The 18,992-nt window shown below is 25.7% G+C and overlaps 4 protein-coding genes across 6 annotated transcripts; 1 reads left to right on the top strand and 3 right to left on the bottom strand.

Annotated features, from left to right (window-relative positions):
• The first annotated feature begins 17 nt into the window (after positions 1 to 17).
• Positions 18 to 2,513, top strand: LOC145963368 (zinc carboxypeptidase A 1-like). The gene is made up of 6 exons (XM_083085219.1): positions 18 to 167; positions 532 to 1,047; positions 1,189 to 1,288; positions 1,467 to 1,541; positions 2,081 to 2,165; positions 2,387 to 2,513. The coding sequence occupies exons 1-5, from the start codon at positions 18 to 20 to the stop codon at positions 2,131 to 2,133; spliced, it is 894 nt and encodes a 297-aa protein (XP_082941345.1). The 3' UTR covers positions 2,134 to 2,165; positions 2,387 to 2,513.
• Positions 2,514 to 3,566: 1,053 nt separating this feature from the next.
• LOC145962716 (uncharacterized) lies at positions 3,567 to 8,680 on the bottom strand. 2 transcript variants are annotated; one of them, XM_083083990.1, is made up of 8 exons: positions 8,647 to 8,680; positions 8,344 to 8,463; positions 7,482 to 7,689; positions 5,715 to 6,199; positions 4,930 to 5,107; positions 4,598 to 4,819; positions 4,168 to 4,397; positions 3,567 to 3,797 (listed from the first exon to the last, which is right to left on the bottom strand). In XM_083083990.1, the coding sequence occupies exons 1-8, from the start codon at positions 8,665 to 8,667 to the stop codon at positions 3,636 to 3,638; spliced, it is 1,626 nt and encodes a 541-aa protein (XP_082940116.1). In that variant the 5' UTR covers positions 8,668 to 8,680; the 3' UTR covers positions 3,567 to 3,635. The 2 variants fall into 2 exon arrangements, with proteins under 2 accessions (XP_082940116.1, XP_082940117.1); XM_083083991.1 differs by having other exon boundaries at positions 3,680 to 3,797; positions 4,278 to 4,397.
• Positions 8,681 to 11,264: 2,584 nt separating this feature from the next.
• LOC145963341 (odorant receptor 49b-like) lies at positions 11,265 to 14,293 on the bottom strand. 2 transcript variants are annotated; one of them, XM_083085179.1, is made up of 6 exons: positions 14,209 to 14,293; positions 13,337 to 13,743; positions 13,008 to 13,107; positions 12,475 to 12,579; positions 12,247 to 12,405; positions 11,265 to 11,481 (listed from the first exon to the last, which is right to left on the bottom strand). In XM_083085179.1, the coding sequence occupies exons 2-6, from the start codon at positions 13,726 to 13,728 to the stop codon at positions 11,410 to 11,412; spliced, it is 828 nt and encodes a 275-aa protein (XP_082941305.1). In that variant the 5' UTR covers positions 13,729 to 13,743; positions 14,209 to 14,293; the 3' UTR covers positions 11,265 to 11,409. The 2 variants fall into 2 exon arrangements, with proteins under 2 accessions (XP_082941305.1, XP_082941304.1); XM_083085178.1 differs by having other exon boundaries at positions 13,864 to 14,266.
• Positions 14,294 to 16,708: 2,415 nt separating this feature from the next.
• Positions 16,709 to 18,925, bottom strand: LOC145962463 (odorant receptor 4-like). The gene is made up of 6 exons (XM_083083519.1): positions 18,620 to 18,925; positions 18,125 to 18,534; positions 17,892 to 17,991; positions 17,427 to 17,528; positions 17,190 to 17,348; positions 16,709 to 16,771 (listed from the first exon to the last, which is right to left on the bottom strand). Exons 1-6 carry the CDS (start codon positions 18,923 to 18,925, stop codon positions 16,709 to 16,711), a joined length of 1,140 nt encoding a protein of 379 aa, XP_082939645.1.
• Between the last annotated feature and the right edge of the window lie 67 nt (positions 18,926 to 18,992).

The following is an 18,992-nucleotide window of genomic DNA, read 5'->3' as shown; positions in this document are numbered from 1 at the left end:
AATGTTGGTACAGAGTCATGTTTTGGAGCGTGAGTTTATTAAATATGATCATGTGCTTGACTATCGCTCAGAAAGCTACTTTCGAGAATTATAAAGTTTTCAGTATTATGCCGACTACAGAGATACAAATCAAACAACTTTTCGAAATGGTTGACATTCATAATGGAGTAAGTAGATCTTTCATGTACATATAGTCCGCACAGATTTCTTTTCTTCTTTACAGGAAATTAGATTATATAAATTTATTTCGTAAATTGAAATTTATAATATGAAAATTTTATAATTTATATTATTATATTTTATACAAAGATTTTTATTAATGATTCATAAAAATAAGAATAAAATTAAAGAATAAGCGGCTTAAAAATTCTTCGATAGATTAAAATTTAGATAGATTAAAATTTAGTTTTATATTTTTTTAGTTTATAATTTAGATTAAAATTTAATCTTCGCCAGATTAAAATTTAATTAAGCAAAATTGAGAAATTAAATATTATTATTTATAGTTAACTGTAATATTATTATTTATAGTTCAGCTTCTGGAACATGCCAGCCCTCAATAATAGAACAGTAAATCTTATGGTTGCCCCGCACGTATTGCCGCTGTTCAACGAAATAATGGCCCAAATTAATATATCTTATCAGATCAACATCGAAAATATTCAAGAACTTGTCGATCAGACGATGCCTTCGAATCGATCAACGTCTTTCGATTTTAACAATTATCACACTCTCGAAAGAATCTATAATAATTTGAATAATTTGGCCAAGCATTATCCGGATAATGTACAGATCATTATAGGTGGCACAACGTATGAGGGACGCCAGATCAAAGGTGTCAAAGTATCTTTCAGGGCGAATAATCCTGGAATCTTCATCGAGGGAGGAATTCACGCTAAGGAGTGGATCTCGCCAGCAACTGCCATGTATATCTTACATCAAGTGCTGACCAGCAATGAGGTGGATGTTAGAGCTCTGGCAAAAAGTCATGATTGGTACATTTTTCCTGTATTTAATCCCGATGGATATGTATATACACATACTACGGTAAATAATTTTATATAATAATATTTCATAATATTATATGATATTTTTTTATATTTTTTATTTTATTTTTTATATTTTTTAATTCTATTAATTTTTTAAATTGAAATCATACGAATAAAGATTTTTTATTCATTTACACAGAATCGAATGTGGAGAAAGAATCGTAAACTATCAAATTCCTTCTGTATTGGTGTAGATCTTAACAGAAATTGGAACTATAAATGGAACTATAAATGGAATAGTGAGTATCCTGTGAACATAAGATTATAATAAAAAAATAAAACATCAACAGTATAGATTATACATGAACTTTAAACAACTTTAGAAATTTGAGACTTTTAGAACTTTTTGGAAGAAATTAAAAGTTAGTCTTATTATATTAATGTTAACATTAATTCTAATTTGATATTATTTCTCAGACAAACCAATGAAAAATGACCCATGTTCTAATAACTATGCAGGAAGTGGGCCGTTGTCTGAAATAGAAACGAAAAGTATGTCTAAATATATCAAGACCATTTCCGACAAGTTTTATGCGTATATCGCATTTCACAGTCATGCGCAGTTGTTATTATTTCCTTATGGGCACAGAAAAAAACATCTTGATAATTATGATGAATTAGTAAGAAATTTTGTTATTGCAACAATAAAGATTTTTCAAAACGTAAAGTAAATCAATATATATATATATATATGCATTATTGTCATTATCATCATTATCTTTGTTATTACAAATTAATATAAGTTATTCTTTAATAAATCGAATACTAAATTCATTAATTTGTATTAAAAACAATATTCATTCTTTTTAAAGGCTCATTAATTATATCAATTTAATTATTATTGTCCCGATAATATTATATCTATTCTTGGATTAAGTGCTTTAAATTAATCATTTAATTGTATCATTGTTGATATTGATAATTATATATATATATATATATATATATATATATATATATATATATATATGTGTGTGTGTGTGTGTTATGATAATAACATTTCTATATTAATTTAAGTTTCATAATTTTAGCATGCCATCGGTTTGAAAGCGATTGCAGCTCTCAAGAAAAAATATGGAACTGAATATCAGACCGGAAATATTGCAGAAAAAATGTGTAAGAGAAGAATTTTTAACTCTCGTTCTATTATCATGCGTTTTAAAACAGTTTTTAATTATCTCATATAATCTATTATAATTAAAGTTTTTTTTCTTTGAAATTATTGCATATTGCAGTGTAATTATGACACTAATTTGCATTGTTGCATTTTGAGTCTGTAATTTCTTATTAATTAGGACATGAAATATTGCTTTTTAAACGCTATAAATTTTTTTTAGATATAGTCACAGGAAGTAGTGTAGATTATATTAAGGCTACTTATGGTAAGCAAATCACTTATATCTATGAGTTACGTGATCGCAATCGTTATGGGTTTTTGCTGCCCCCTGACCAGATTATTCCGACTGGAGAGGAAATTATGGACTCTCTTGTTGTCATGTTCAAAGAAGTAAAAGCACGTAGAAATTTGTCCATACAGAAATTTGACAATTAGCGATTTATTAAATTAATTTTCTATTTTTGTAAAAAATATTAAATATACATATATATATATAATATAATTACATATATATATATATATATATATATATATATATACATATATATTTTATATAATATATATTACATATTATATATATTATATAATAAAATTATATATATATATATATATGTAATAAATATATATGTATATAAATTATTAAAAATATATTAATATTTTATAATAACATTTTATATTAATATAGTGTATGTTAATGTTTATTAAAATTAATATTTAACACAATTAATAATAATTTTAATTTGTAGATAATAATAATCTTATAAATAAATGTTATTTTAAGCATTATATTAATTATATTGTTGTGATACATATAAATATTATCAATAGAAAAAGTAATTCTAGAAAAAAATGTTTTATAAATTGATTTCTTATGATTTGAGTTTATAATTAATTAATGTTAAATAAATTTTATTTTTTAGTATATTATATTGTAATTTTGCATATTTTGAATTTTTTGATACACGAAATTACACATTATTTTATTACCTTCCTAGAGAAACAATTAGCTTAGTTTAAATTCTGAGCTTTATTCTGTCTTTTCAGATTTTTATTTAATTTATTCTTTTCATGAAGGATTTGTAAACATCTCTCTTGTATCATATATAATTTAATTTCATCGATTTACTTTATTTATTTTATTTATTTACTTTATTTTCTGATTAATTATGCGTTTACTAAGATTATATTTTATTTAAGTGCCTTGATTAAAGACGGAGCTTATTGATCGTGAAATAACTAATCAATAAATAATTTATAATAAACTGATAAATTTATATATATATATATCTGTGTAAGAGAGAATAAATATATTCATAATACCTATTGTATATAATTCGAAAGAAATTTCTGACTATAAATTATATATAATCTATAAATTTTATATTGTTTATGATAAAAATATAATTTATATTATAATTACGCTATTTTAATTATAATTATAAAAAATATAATCGTAATTAATAATTTTTTTATTTCACAGCTAATTTTTTAGCCATTGCTCTTAAATCTTTTCTTGCAATTTTTCCTGAACCTGTGTATGGAAAAGTTTCTAGAAATATCACGCCAGCACGAAGACTATATTGGTCCATCATGTTATTTGTCACAAAGTCTATTAATTCTTGCTCCGTCACCTACACAAATGTAATTTAATTATTGTGCAGAATAACATATTTTATTTTATAAAATATTTTAGATTTTCTATTAAAAAATTATCTATAAAAATTGTACTGCCACGGCATATTGCATATGTGCCTAATGCTTAAAATAATTTGTATGTTAATTTGCAATTTATTATAAAGAAAACAAAAATATTTACGTTCTATGATTAAAGAATCGAAAAAAACTCGAATCCCTAAGTGGATTTCTTTTCAAAAAATTTCGTTATAAATTAAAAAAAGAATTGCCGAAACAATTTTAAAAAATTTCCAATTTTGCAATCAGTAAATTTCCGTTTCGTGAGGCCTCTTGCGTGAGTTTTTCATATCCATAATAAAATTATACCTTGATGTCAGGTTTTTTAATGACGTAAGCAATAGGATGCTCGTCGTCTATTGCATGAGATACCCCTACTACTGCAACATCCAACACTGCTTGATGTGATAATAACACACCTTCGATTTCTGCTGGTGAAATTTGATGTCCTCTATATTTTATGAGCTCTTTTATTCTATCGATAAGAAATAGTTCTCCATCTTCATCGATATAACCGATGTCACCTGAGTGTAGCCATCCTGAAAGAAATTTGGTTTCTATAATATTACTAGGTATTTTGTTAAAGACAGAAAGAGAAGGGGAAAAAAAAAGGAAAGGAGAGTAATATATATTTGTAGTTCATTTATTATAAATAAATTTATTATAAATAATATTTTTGTTTAACTTAATTTTATTATTATTAATGTTACATAAAAAGAAAGAAAAAACAGTTTTTTACCTTCTTCATCAATCGTATTTTTTGTCGCTTCAGGATTTCCGTAATAACCAGTCATTATGGTTGCCGTCTTTATCCACACTTCCCCCGACTGATTTGGGCCAAGAACATTTCCATTTTCTGGATCTACGATCTTTATTTGCACATTCTGTATTACTGTCCCGCAAGACCCATTCTTGTGATGCGGAAGTTGCAATGTCACAGTTCCACCAGTTTCCGTCAATCCTACAAATACGAGATAAACAAAATCGACGATAGAGAATTTATATATTATTTATTATATATTTCGATATTATTGTATTTATGCTATTTTATTACATTAGAAAGATACTTGCCGTAAGCTTGCAATATTTGGACATGCGGTAAAATATGTTTTATATCTTCTTGCGCTTTCAGCTTCATTATTGCACCACCGCAGAGTATGGCTTTTAAAGATGATAATGGATATTTTTTTACATAATCCGTTTTGAGAAGCCGGTTTATCATGCTTATGCTTAAGAAAATCAATGTTATCTAAACAGGAAGATTAAAGATGATTTATGCTTTTGTCTTCTAACACGTCATACGTATGGAAATGTAAAAGCAGTTATGTAATTTAAATAAATATTACAAAAGCATGCACAAAGACAATATCTTCGATATTTTTTTGTGTTATTATCATAAGACTTTAATATGTAGTCAATCGATGATAGGCACTTCTTGCTTACATATGTAAATGTCAGAATGACTAACGAACTTCAATAATAAATTAATGCCATTTTCGTCAAAGTGATACATTTATATAATATATTTAATAAACATTAAATGTAAAAAAAAGTTAATCCATCTTTATCACGAATAAAAACAATATTATTTATATATTATTATTATAAAAATGTCTCTAGTAAAATTGAGCGCGCTGATATACTTTAATTATCCTTTTTTTTTAAGTTAGTCTATTAGATAAAAATTAAATTTATTTGTATCATTATGATTTCAATGGATATATAAAGAAAAGTCTTTTATACATAAGATAAAAGAAAGTAAATAAAAATAATTAAATAAGTAAAATAATAATATGAAAAAAATTATCTTGCTAAATATTACATATTGCAACCTTTTCAGTTAGCTCTTCTCTCACCTTATATTTTTCAATAAGTAAACATGTCATCTCCTCGTCGAATTCTGGGTAGATGATTACTTTAGCGCCCTGTGTAATTGCTTTGAAGTACATTATGATTCCGCTGATCCAGTAAAGAGATGAGAACCAAATCGATACTGCGTCGATCATATCTAAAATTTCATTATCGTTGAGTAACAGACAATAATTGGATATTTCAACTCCTTTTGGCATTCCCGTGGTACCCGAAGAGTGCACAATGCACACCGTTTTCTTAATATCATCGGTCTCGATATATCGAAAATTCGCTACTTCAGCATCGCTGTAAGTGTTCAAAATATCGGAAAAGGAGATTATATCGGAATGAATCGGATAATCATATCCGAAAACCGCAATCTTAGAGTTGTAGTTATTCTCCTTTAATGCATTTAAGATAACGTTTGTAGATTTCTCGCTGCAGAAGATTATCTTTGGTCTGGTTAGCTGCATGACATGTAGCGCGGTTTCTAATGACAAATAGAATATTTATAATTAGAATTAATAAAAATAAAATAAAATAAAACACTATATTAAATTACTACATTTTTAATGGTATTACACATATAATTTTATATACAGGGTGTATCAAAATTCGCGGATACGGAATGCACAGCATGATAGTTTATGAAGAAACAACTTTTCCCTTTGCAAAATTGCGTCTGAATATTACTTTTTTAATGAGTGCAATTTTAAGCTAACGAATAAACGCTTTAGATTTCACATGAATCAGAGGCGGCACGCGCACAGGCTTGCGCATATATGCTATTTTATTATTTTGTTAAAGATTTTATCAGAACTATGCATGATAACTAAATATTTATTAAATATCTATTAAATATCTATTAAATAGCTATTTTCTCGAAACAATTTACTTAACGAAAGAATATTTTCCATTTGATCACCGAAGTAATGACTGAAAGTAAAATAAGTAGATTAGATAACATGTGAATAATAATTTTGATCCAAATATATTATATTTAGAAGAACAGTTCTATTGTGCAATAGCAATCGTCACATCAGAAATATACAACTATACAAAAAAATCTTATCTATAGAGCGAATATGTGTATACAAATAGAAAGTCTGCATTCGAACATATGCTTTAAAACATTTATTGGTCCATTTTAGAGCCAAAAAATTTCTTAGAACGTTGGAACAATAATTTTGGATCAAAATTATCAAATTATGTTATCTAATCTACTTACATATTTTATTTTTAGTCATTACTTCGGTGATATCAAATGGAAAATGTTCTTTCATTAAGTAAATTGTTTTGAAAATAGCTATTTAATAGATATTTAATAGATATTTAATAAATATTTAGTTATCACATGCATAGTTTTGGTACAATCTTTAGCAAAATAAAATAGCGTATATGCTCAAGCAAGCTGTGTGCGCGCCGCCCCTGATTAATCTAAAGTGCTTATTCGTTAGCTTAAAAAAAGTTGCTGTCATTAAAAAAATAATATTCAGACGCAATTTTGCCAAAGGAAAAAGTTGTTTCTTTTGGCACAAACTATCACACTGTGCATTCCGCATCCGCGAATTCTGGTGCATCCTGTATAATTAATATTATTATATAACATTATATGTAATTAATTAATATAAAAAATAATATTTTTAATTAATTCGAGATAGATAAAATTATACTTGCTTAGTTATCGGAACTATATTTATTTTGATTCAAAATCTTATTGATCAAATGCAGTGTAATATTTGTTTTATAACGATTATCTCAGAAGAACTCACGCAGATCCATGTTTTCGTCCCACGGATTAAAAATTGCGTTGACATAAAGTGCCGCCAAGCAAGGTACGATAGAATTAAGATGATTATGTGTACACACACTGACAACATCGCTGGACTTAATTCCTTGTTTTTGAAACCATAATGCACATCTCACGACTTTGTCTTGTAGCTCTGCATATGTATCCGCTTCTTCCGTGCGTGCATCTAACTACAATATATTGTTGCTATTATAGAGAATTTTTATATAATATTTTAAAACTGGATGTCCGTTTCATTGCAGACTATTAAGCCACAGTTAAAATGAAGTGAAGAATCTTGAATTTTTCTAAAGTATTTATTTGTTATAAATTTAACATACTATATACATATATGCAATAGTATTAAAAAGCAGATATAAAAACTTATTATTTTCCTGCATATAATGATACATTTTACACATTATAACTTCTATGAAGCAGAACGTTACATTTTAACTTTTCCAATAATGTCTATTTCTATTTTCTAGTTTTGTATCTAATATAGAAATAATAATAAAATTTTTTCTTTATATACATTTAATTCTAGTAATTTAATTCTATATATACATTTAAAATATTTATATAGAATTAATTACATATAAAGAAAAAAACTTTTTTTTCTTTTTTTAGTAGAAGATATCTATGTTAAGCATTTTATAATAACATTAAGAAAATGAAAAATTGGTAGTAAAGTAGACTTTTTTATTTCATTATATCTCTCAATAAGTATTAATTTTAGAAAAGAGAAAATACTTTTTATTAAAAAATTTGTTTTCTTATTTACTTAATTATTGTAAATCCCGAATATTTTCTTTTTTCTTATATTGATGTGAATATCGACTTACACATGCGATTTTATCTCCATGATTTTTAATCTTGGTCCACACCATTTCTCCGAGAGTTTTATAATTACCAGTATAAGGCAACATTTCTCCCTTATAAACATTATTTTCTATAGTAAAATTCTGAAAATAATAGATAATTTTAAAAAATCGCAATATCTTTGCAAATTTTTGCAGCAAGTTTATACCTTGTCTTTAATCTGCACGTATCTCACTGTGATATATAATTAATTTAAAGCCATTTGACAGGTTTTTTTATTTAAATATTTAAAAACATTAATTATATGAGGTTGTTTTCATATTTACCTTCGATTTATCCGTAACCATTTTGATAAGGATAGTTTTATCTTAGATCCTAGTTATGAGAGAAATCTTGAATATATTATCAAATAAACTACTTAATAATATCAAACTGCACTCACAAATAATTGCATTCAATAAGTTGTATTATGTCTTAATCAATTAAATTGAAATTGATTTTTTATCAATGCACAATTAAATAAAACGATTTTCCTGCAAAAAAAGATTTTTTTCGAAATAAGTATTAGTTGATAGAGGCGTGCAAATCTGCTCTCACTCCCGCTCGTTCCCGACAGCGAGACTGGATTCTCGAGACTCAGATTATCGGGAGCGCTGTTATCGAGAATAGAAGCTCGGGAACGAGAGCGAGTCCCGAGTCTCGATGCTCTATTAGATGGAGTGGGGGTAGAAATCTACCTCCCCCCCTATCTTTTTTATATTAAAATATTTACTATTAAATAAAAACTTTATATAATTCGTTAAAATAGACAATGTTAATTACATTATAATAATGCTTTTTAATGATTTACAACGAATTATTTTTTTATTTGATAATCATATATAATTTACTCTTAGTAGAGGCGAGTAAATATCATTCTATTCCTATTTGGTCTCGACAGTCTTTGACACATGTTTCAGTCTTGCAAGCGGATAAAGTGAAGATGAGATAAAGATTACCTGCTACGATGTGAATCGAGATCTTTCAATATTGGCACTCGGAACAGATTGAGACTTTTGATTCCCGGCGATTCCCAAAGTCGAGACGATTCAGTATGTTGCGCGACAATGAAATAAGGATAGGGAAGACTCTATCTCCTCACTCCTTCTAAGGGCCCTCGCACACAAAAATATAGACAGTAAGGAAATCGACCAGTCACGATTGAGCAGTAAGGCAGCCATATTAAAATGTAAAAATTCCGTTGTTGACTTTCTTACTGCTTACATATTTTTGTGTGCCAGGACTCTTACAAAACATTGGGAGTCGGGATCCCGCTCTCTTCTGAGCTTGTATTCTCGATAACATCACTCCCGATAATTCAGTCTCGTTAGAGGAAACGAGCGAGAATGAGAGTCGATTTGTTTGCCTCTAACTCTTAGTAAGAAAGATAAAATTTTCAGAACACTCGCTGATATGATATACATATAGTTGCTAAGTGAATTATATTGTCTTTTATATCGTTTGAAACAATATAAAACTGATAAAATTCACTTTTAACATTAATTAATTGAGCAAAATAAAGTATCTAAGTAAAGTAGAGAGTTAAGAAACAGTAATATTACGAACAATGATCGATATAAATATGTTCATGTGTACGATTTAATTATGTATATGCAAATGAATTGTCGTCAATGAAAATTGCTCGAGTATGAATAAAAATTGGAAGTGCGCTTGAAGAAGAAATTTTAGAAGATGAGAAAGAAGATGAAAAGAATGTATTTCTGCACTACCTGCAGATCACATTTTTTCTAATAAATAAGAAACATATTAATAAACAACGATCGATATATAATCGTGGATAAATGTTGACTGTCATAGTTTAATAACTTCCACTTGCATCAGACATGTAGTTCCAGGTACAAGTGATTCCCCCTCTGTGATCCATTTCAGTTAGCTCATAATCTGCATCAAGAGAGAAAGTTAGTTTATAAATTCTATTGTACTATACTATTTGTAATGTATTTTTCCCTCCTTGATCATCATAATAATCATTATTATTATTGCACTTGATTTGAAATAAACTAATTTGTAAAATTTTTTGAAATATATTATATATATTCTTATACTACTGTATATATGCATCTTTATTTTGCAATATCTATCAAAATCTGATTTTATGTCATCTATAAAGCTATCTCTGTTTGTTCATATTTATTAGAACTTTTATTTTTAGATTTAAAAAATTGAATATACTTATAAATTTTAAAACACTTTTTTATTCATATTTCGTATGTACAATTTATATGTATACACAAAACATATATACCTATATGATGCTGATTTTATAATAGTGCAGTTTTGTAGGAACTATAATGCAAATAGAAAGATTTTTACAGTTATAACACATTTACACGATATAGAATCATGTATCATTCCACAATACTCACTTAAAAAATAAATAATCGAAAAATAGCAATGATATAAGTAATGCGTACAACATTGAATATCACTTGTTATTTTGTAAAATCTATAACGTTTAAATTAGCGTATTAGTAGTTAAAATTTTATAAATACGTTTTACTTTGCAATTGCATTTATAAAAAAGCACAAGATAAAAAAATAGGAAAATTAGCAATTGACGGCTAAGAAACATGATTAAAGCGGAAGATAAATAAAGTATACACACACACAAAAGTATATATACTTACACACATAACTATATATACGCATTTATGTATATTATTATTTATTGTTATATTAAATACTACTGAAAATAATGTGACTAAAAATTTGTTTCTTACTTAATATAGGATGGCATGCAATAATATTAAATTAAATTCATAAATTTTGAGTAAAATAAAAATTGTTCGAAAAAGTATTTTCTTGAAATATTTTTAATATATCTTCCAATATATTATTATATTATTTGTTACAATACATTTTTATTTCTAATATTTGTGTGGCAAAGCAGTTTATCTACACAATTAGAAAGAATATTACGTTTCAACTATCGCCACGATATATAATATACAATTATTTTGTGGCTACTGGCTCTTTAAAATATAATATATCTAGATTTTTCAAAATTTCAAAAATATTGACATCCTTAGTTATCCTCCATCTTGGGTATTTTGTATGACCATTCGTAACGTTGTAAAAAATGAAAATATAGTTGACAAATACTGCAACATTAATAATATTTAAATGTATACTTTTGGTTTTCGTCTTATAAAAAGATATCGTTATATGTGATAATTTATTCCTAGTTTGTTACTTATATTTTATGCATTTGTCATTTATCGTATGTGATATTTAATTAAATTTGTTTCGAAAAAATTGTATATTTAAAAATATAAACTCTTCCTTCATTATTAGAATATTACTTAAATCTCTGTATATAATAATATATACATACATCGTATTACATTTTTTGCTATAGACATATCATCACATAATACTATATATATGAGAGAATTTTTACAATAAAAATAATTGTAAAATTATTTATATTAACAATTGAGGTACACTAGCAATCAATGAACATTAAACTTTATGTACATAAGCACACACATATCAAATACATATACAGAGACATTCCAATAAGGAATATTCATTCGAAATATAATAAAGTTCTATTGTATTTAAACAATAAAGTATTATAATTTATAAGTATATAATTTATAAATATACAAAAAACAATGATAAAAATTTTAATTCTTTCTGATATTAAATATATTTTTTATATTTTGTTGAAATTTGTTTTCTTATTAATAGAAAATTAAAGATTGTAAAAATGATATTTGCCATACTATTTTAATATTGTGTAATAATGAGACTAGAAGGAATTATTACAAAAATAATATACCACAATTATGAACAATAAGCCATCCAGATGATATACATAATGATTAATATATTAAGTAATAATATTTCAAATTTTTCCTTACCGATGCGTAGTAATTTAAAGATAATGTAGGCATAACACATGGTATCGCGACAACTATTGGTTTTTGAGACTTCTGTATTATTATTTGTAGATTCTTTTGTATAGTAAATGATAATTTATACCACTGCGTATTAAATGCTGTCTGTCCAACTTCATTACTCTTGCAAAGATATTGGACAATTATGATACAAATTGAAGTAAAGCAAAATATTAATGATAATTAACTTACTATGTGAATCAAATGCTCAGCTGGCCATGTATACATAAATACTTCTGATAATCCACCAAAAATTAAACCGACGCATTGAATTTTCATGGATAGTGGTTGCCCTTGCTACATATAAAACAAAAATATTCTATAAATATTTACAAATAAATTTTTTATTCTTAATTAATGCATTTTTTATATTATAATTTTTTATAAGTAAAATAATTAAAATAATGCTTTATATTTAATGCCCTTTTTGATGTTGATTTTGATATTAAACAAATCTTTTTACACTAATTTTTTAAGGGTTATTGTGATTTTAATATTTTTATATTAGAATCTTTAATTTTAATTAATTAGAATAAGAATATTCTGTTAAAATATATATATAATATTATATATAATATTATATATAATATTATCATGAGGAATTTTTTATATACAGAATAAAATGAAATAAACATACACTTAAAGATAGGAAAAATTAATTCATTTAGAGAATATTTACAATACATCGCAAAATATCGTTGCTAATAATATACTATTATACTTACAGTAATGAGGATTATTCCGATTATTATTAATGCAAAAGTACTAATGCTTATAGCTAACAATGCAAAGGGGCGAACTACAGTAACCACTTCTTCTGCATATCTAAAATAAATATATTGCATAATCTGTTTAAAAAATAAATTTTAAGTTAGAATTTAAATTTTAATAAGTTAGATTCTTATGTGTGCTAGAAAATAGATTTATAAATGAGATTCAGCTTGGATCCAACCTAGATAAACTTTTTTATAGCATTATATTTTAGCTTTAATTAAAATATTTGTATGTAATTAAAAAAAAGTTTCTAATAAAATTAATATCTTTTAAGTCTCACTTTAATAATTTCTGATGTTTTTGAATACATTGTATTAAATCATGGATATCTACAATTGCTCGTAATTCTTCGCTTAATAACTTAAATCTCACTGATGTAAACCAAAGCAGTAGGGCTATGAAAATGTTCATACATATTTGGGAAGCACATTGCATGCATATAAAAGCCTGATATACGAAGATAATAAATTTTATCGGTTGATGGTAAATATCGAACGGATATTCAGCGTTTGTCGGAAATGTTTGATCGAGAGCAGCAGGTCCAGTAATGATCACAATAGTAGTTAAGTAGACCCAGAGGATAGATCCACCATAGAAATAAATGCATTTGTCAATATATTGTTGAATAATTGCTTCTTCATGAGACTTAATTAATTCACAGAAATTTTCCATTTCGTATGTAACCAACTGAAATTGATCAATTTTGTTTTACATGTATTATAAAAAAAAAATTAATAATAAATATTATTTATCCCATATTTTATTCTATTAAATATATATTTATTTTATATATATTTATTTAATTACTTGTAGACGATAAGAATTAATTTTACAGGACACAATATTGAATATAACGTGTATAGTAGAACACATAATCATTATCGATTGTGCTATAATAAGAGGATCATCAAGGTGATTTCTAATTGTATTACATAATCCAACAGTTATGCCCAAAGTTAAAATCATACACAAATATTGGTACAGTTTTACACAGATGACTTTGAACTTAATTGTATTTGCTGGAAGAGGCCAACAGCAAGTTATAAACAAACTTAATTTTACGGTGGCGATCACATTTTTTAGCGTTACGTTTTTCCACATGATTAAATGCACATACGCATTTATTGCGATATATATCAAAAGTTTTCTTACATAAGTTGCAGTGATGTGATAAATGGATGTAAAGAAAACTTTAGCACAAAAAATGATATACGTTCTCGTACGCTTCGATTTCACATCTAATATATCTGTAATAAGACTCTCATAAAATAAGCGGTACAATAGTACGTATATAAAGTAGGAAGTAAAAGTAAATATAGATAGTAAATCTATAATTCAATTCGCATTTATGGAACATTCTAAAATGATTGCAAAAGAAACACGATAAGGGTGAAGAAATATGGTAAGGATATTATTAATTTAATACATAGTTGGAATTCTCTCTTAGAATGTAGCATTTTTATTGAAAACTAAAGCTTTCAGAATATTATTTCCTACATCTATCTGTGCAATATTATGAATATAAAACTGAGAGAATTATTGAAAAGCTATGGCTTATGCAAATTATGTAAATTGTAGTATGTAAATTGAGGAATCGTTACTACTAATATACAATAATATTAGTTTTGAACAATACTTACTCGTGCGATAAAGTTTTCCACTATAACCTCAGTTTTATTTGAAATGCTTTGAAAATCAAGACATGTAGTTTTATTGTATTACAATAATACTATACCTACGTTCAATATTAGCTTCACTATTGCGCGTTGTCTTTAATTATTTTTTATTCCTATTTTTTTTTGAAAACTAGAGAAGATTAATAACTCTTTTTGATTATTTTATAACTTTTATGAATTATGTGAGGAATTATATCATATATGAATAAAATGATAGACAAAAAATCAAAGATAAGTTCAATAGATTATGGGAAATTTTAAGTTATAAAACTAACTTGAGACAAAAATCTATAATGATTGTAATATTATATATATGCACGTACATATAAAAGACGCTTTATTTTTTAATAATGACATCTACGGGACAATAATATTTTTCTACGTATATATTTTCTAAATCACAATTTTCTAAATTATGATAAAGATCACTTTTTTAGCATTAATTTTCCTCGCATAATTACTTCGCTACGTATTATGTTATATGAATATTATAAACTTTATTAGAAAGAAAGCACTTCTTCATAAGCAGTTATGTGTAAGACTAACTAATGAAAATATAAAATAATGACTAAATTAATATAAATATCTTTCGACAAATTATCCTTTCGTGTGCAGCATGTAATACATCAGGGAAGTTATGAAATATTCAATGAGAGATAATGTGTGTTGCGTATTCAAATTTAAGTAAAAGTGTTTTTATAGTATCTATAGTTTAAACAAAAACGAAAATTTTAAATAATAAATTAATTAAAATTTCTTGACGATATCCAAAGTATGCATATTTTAGGAAAACTATTATAGATAAGTAGATAGATTTATTTATCTCTTATCTTTCAGCATTGAAAGGGGTTTTATATAAAATGTACAATGTACATTGCAGACTTTATAATATGTTTATACAATGTTGGAAAACTATTATAACCAATACATATAAATTATATTAGTTTATTTATTATTTTACATGTATATATTTTAATTGTTGTTGTAGGTGAAAGAAATTTCTCCGCCTATCGAACTTAAACATTATACCTCATCGTGTATATTACATGCATGTAGTAGTAATTTTATCGATGTATATTTAGTGTGAATAGATATATGCAGAAAAAAAAAATATATTACAATGAAATAATATATGATATTTTTATTAATATTAATTTCTGTGTTTTCCTGTTCTTAATGTTTGTAAATTATAATTTTAAGAAAGAAAAATTTTACAGAGAAGGAGAATTTTACAGAGGAAATTTATTGTATTTACACAATTATATTTCGAAAAGTGTCAACACATGTGCATGAGAGCTTGAATTGAAACCGAATTAAGATTAAAGATAACTGATGATTTTATGTGAGATCAACCTCCTAACAACGTGCAGATCCTAAATTTAATTTCGGTCTTTATTTTTTATTCCTTATACCTTTCAGAGATTTTGAATAGGAGAATTTTTATATTTGATAAAAGAAAGATTAAGAACAAAATAAGAAACATGAAAAAGAGAAATATTGCAAGAATTATATTTATATACAAAAATAATAGATTAAAAATCGGATGCAATTGGCAATGAAAACTCAGTATTATCATTAATGATCAGATGAGATATATATAATCAACATCATTATACCGCAATTTTTTCCGACAACTATGTCTTGATTATAATTTATAACTTTAAGCTTTTGAATTTAATATTATTGTATACAAAATAAAAAAATTGGGGTCATTTTTTATATTAAAAATAGTCCTCTTTCTCTCTTTCCGTACTTTTCTTAAATGTATTTAAAAATATAAATTTTTCAATATTTTGTACGTTATATATTTTTCTTATAATATATAGAAGATTAAGTATCTGAAAATTTAAATCTAATCTAAATAAAGATCAAACCTCTTTCTTTCTTTTTTCTTCTTTTTAATCAACTAAGAATTATTTAATAGTATAGTGCAGAAGAATTTTTTTTATTAGAATTTATCAAAATATTGACCTGTTTCATGCTCCTTCTTCGAACATTACTCGCATTGTAGTGAAGTAAGAGAATATAGTTGAGAGGTACTGGAACATTTTATCATATTAAAAATATACATTTTTTAAACAAGTTATTATATGTGTTAACGTGTATGTGTGTATATTTGCGAATTTATTTTTGGAAAAATATGTACTTATTTCTTATTCATTATGTGATCAAAGTAGAAATGATGGCTATGAAAAACTTTACTGCTATACATATATAATATATAAATAATTTTCGGTTTCTAGTTTTTAGTATAATAATAATTATTATATTTAAGTATTAAATAATTAAATTTAATTATTGTTTTATTTTACTGCAACATAAATAAAAAAAATTTTTTCTTTTCTTTCTTTGTATAGAGAGAATTATTTCACAAGTAATAATCTCTAATAATTATATGATGACTAGGTGATAATGTACACTATTGAAAAATTTTAGCAACCAACATTGTTATCTTACCGATGCGTAATAATGTAAAGATAACGAAGACAGGCCGCAAGGTAATGTAATAAGTATTGGTTTCTGACTTCTTAATATAATCATATGTAAATTTTTCCGAAAATTTTCGGATTTATCATACCAATTTGTTTCAAAAGCTTTTTGTGCAATATCATTACTCTAAAAGAGACATTCAAAGAAATAACAAAATAATGTAAATATGATAACGTCATTATTTATATTTAGTAATTAACTCACTATGTGAATCAAGTGTTCTGCTGGCCATGCATACATAAATACTTCTAATAATGTAGTGATTGCTAAAACGACACACTGGATCTTCAATCCTAATGAAACTTTCTGTTCAAATAAATATAATAAAGAAAAATTTATTATAAAAAGAAACTAATAATAATTTAATAATATGATAATAAAACATTATTACTATGTTTATTAAAAAGATTTAATATGTATTTAAAAAAACAATGTTTAAAAATATATTACATATAGATATAATATAATATATACTGAATTTTATATTTTAACTCAAATTTGCACTATTATTATTTATAAATGCATAGTTAAATTATTTATTTAATTTAATTTAATAATATTTAAATTATTTATTTTATTTAATAATTATAACAATTGCTGTAACACTTGATAATTTTTAAATATCTTTGACGCATAGAATGCCAATAATTTTCCATGAAATGTACTTACTGTAATAAAAATAAGGCCGAATACTATTAATGATATAGTACTAAAAAATACGGTTCCCGATGCAAAAAGACGAACTACAAAAGTTACTTCTTCTGCGTACCTAAAATTATATTTTATAATTTTATCTCACGCATGGTATTATTCTCTTTAAACAATTAAAGATACATAAAACTTTTTCTTTAATATCGCAAAAATTTTCAGAAAATCGTCGTAAAAAAATAACGATATTATACTCGAGTAATTGTTGATGTTTCTCGATACATTTCATGAAATCGTAGATGTTTGTAATTGTTCGTAAATCTTCCATCAACAATTTAAATCTCGCTGATACCAACCAGAGCAAAAGGGCCATGGAAGCATTTACACATAAATATGCAGCTATAATCAGGCCACACACAACTTGATGTATATATGTAATAGCCCTTAACGGTTGTCGAGATGCATCGAATGGAAAATCAGCGGGTGCCGGAAGCGGTTCATCTTGCAGGACAGGTCCCAGAAAAAGGGCAAAAAGACTTGTATAGAACGATGTTATACAAAAGCCATAGAAGTTGGCACACTTATCAACATAGTCTCGCTGAATAATTGCTTCTTCATAAGCTTCGATCAACGCGCAAAAATTTTCCATTTGAAAAGTGACACACTGCAATTAATTGTGCTATTTCAGCTGAGAATGCACGAGAAAAATAAGTGTTTTATTTTCAAAAAATAATATCCCTATTAATTACTTGTAGACGTTGATTAATAAATATGCGACATAGAATACTCCAGATAATATAACTACAAGGGAATATACCCAATGATGATTTTACGGCAAGCTCAAGATCATCCCGATTCTTTACAAGGGCATATACCATCGATGCTAGTTCGGCTATCATTAATAATAAAGTGATGCATTGATACAATTTCATGCACAGCACTTTACGTTTACTTGCGTCTTGCGGTAGCGGCCAAAACCATATAATGAATAAACTCAACTTTACAATAGCGATCGCTTTTCTTAGTGTTATTTTTTTCTGCATGATCATGTACATAAGCTATAGGCATACGTATACGCATACAAGTATATCGCAAATATTATTTAATGCAAATCTATCTCTC

The sequence above is a fragment of the Camponotus vicinus genome, unplaced genomic scaffold (genome assembly GCF_025532165.1).
Source record: "Camponotus vicinus isolate PSW18456_S1 unplaced genomic scaffold, iyCamVici1.0 SCAF_12, whole genome shotgun sequence".
Lineage (NCBI taxonomy): Eukaryota > Metazoa > Arthropoda > Insecta > Hymenoptera > Formicidae > Camponotus > Camponotus vicinus.
Note: the sequence above shows the minus strand (reverse complement) of the source record. Positions and strands in the feature narration are given on the sequence as shown.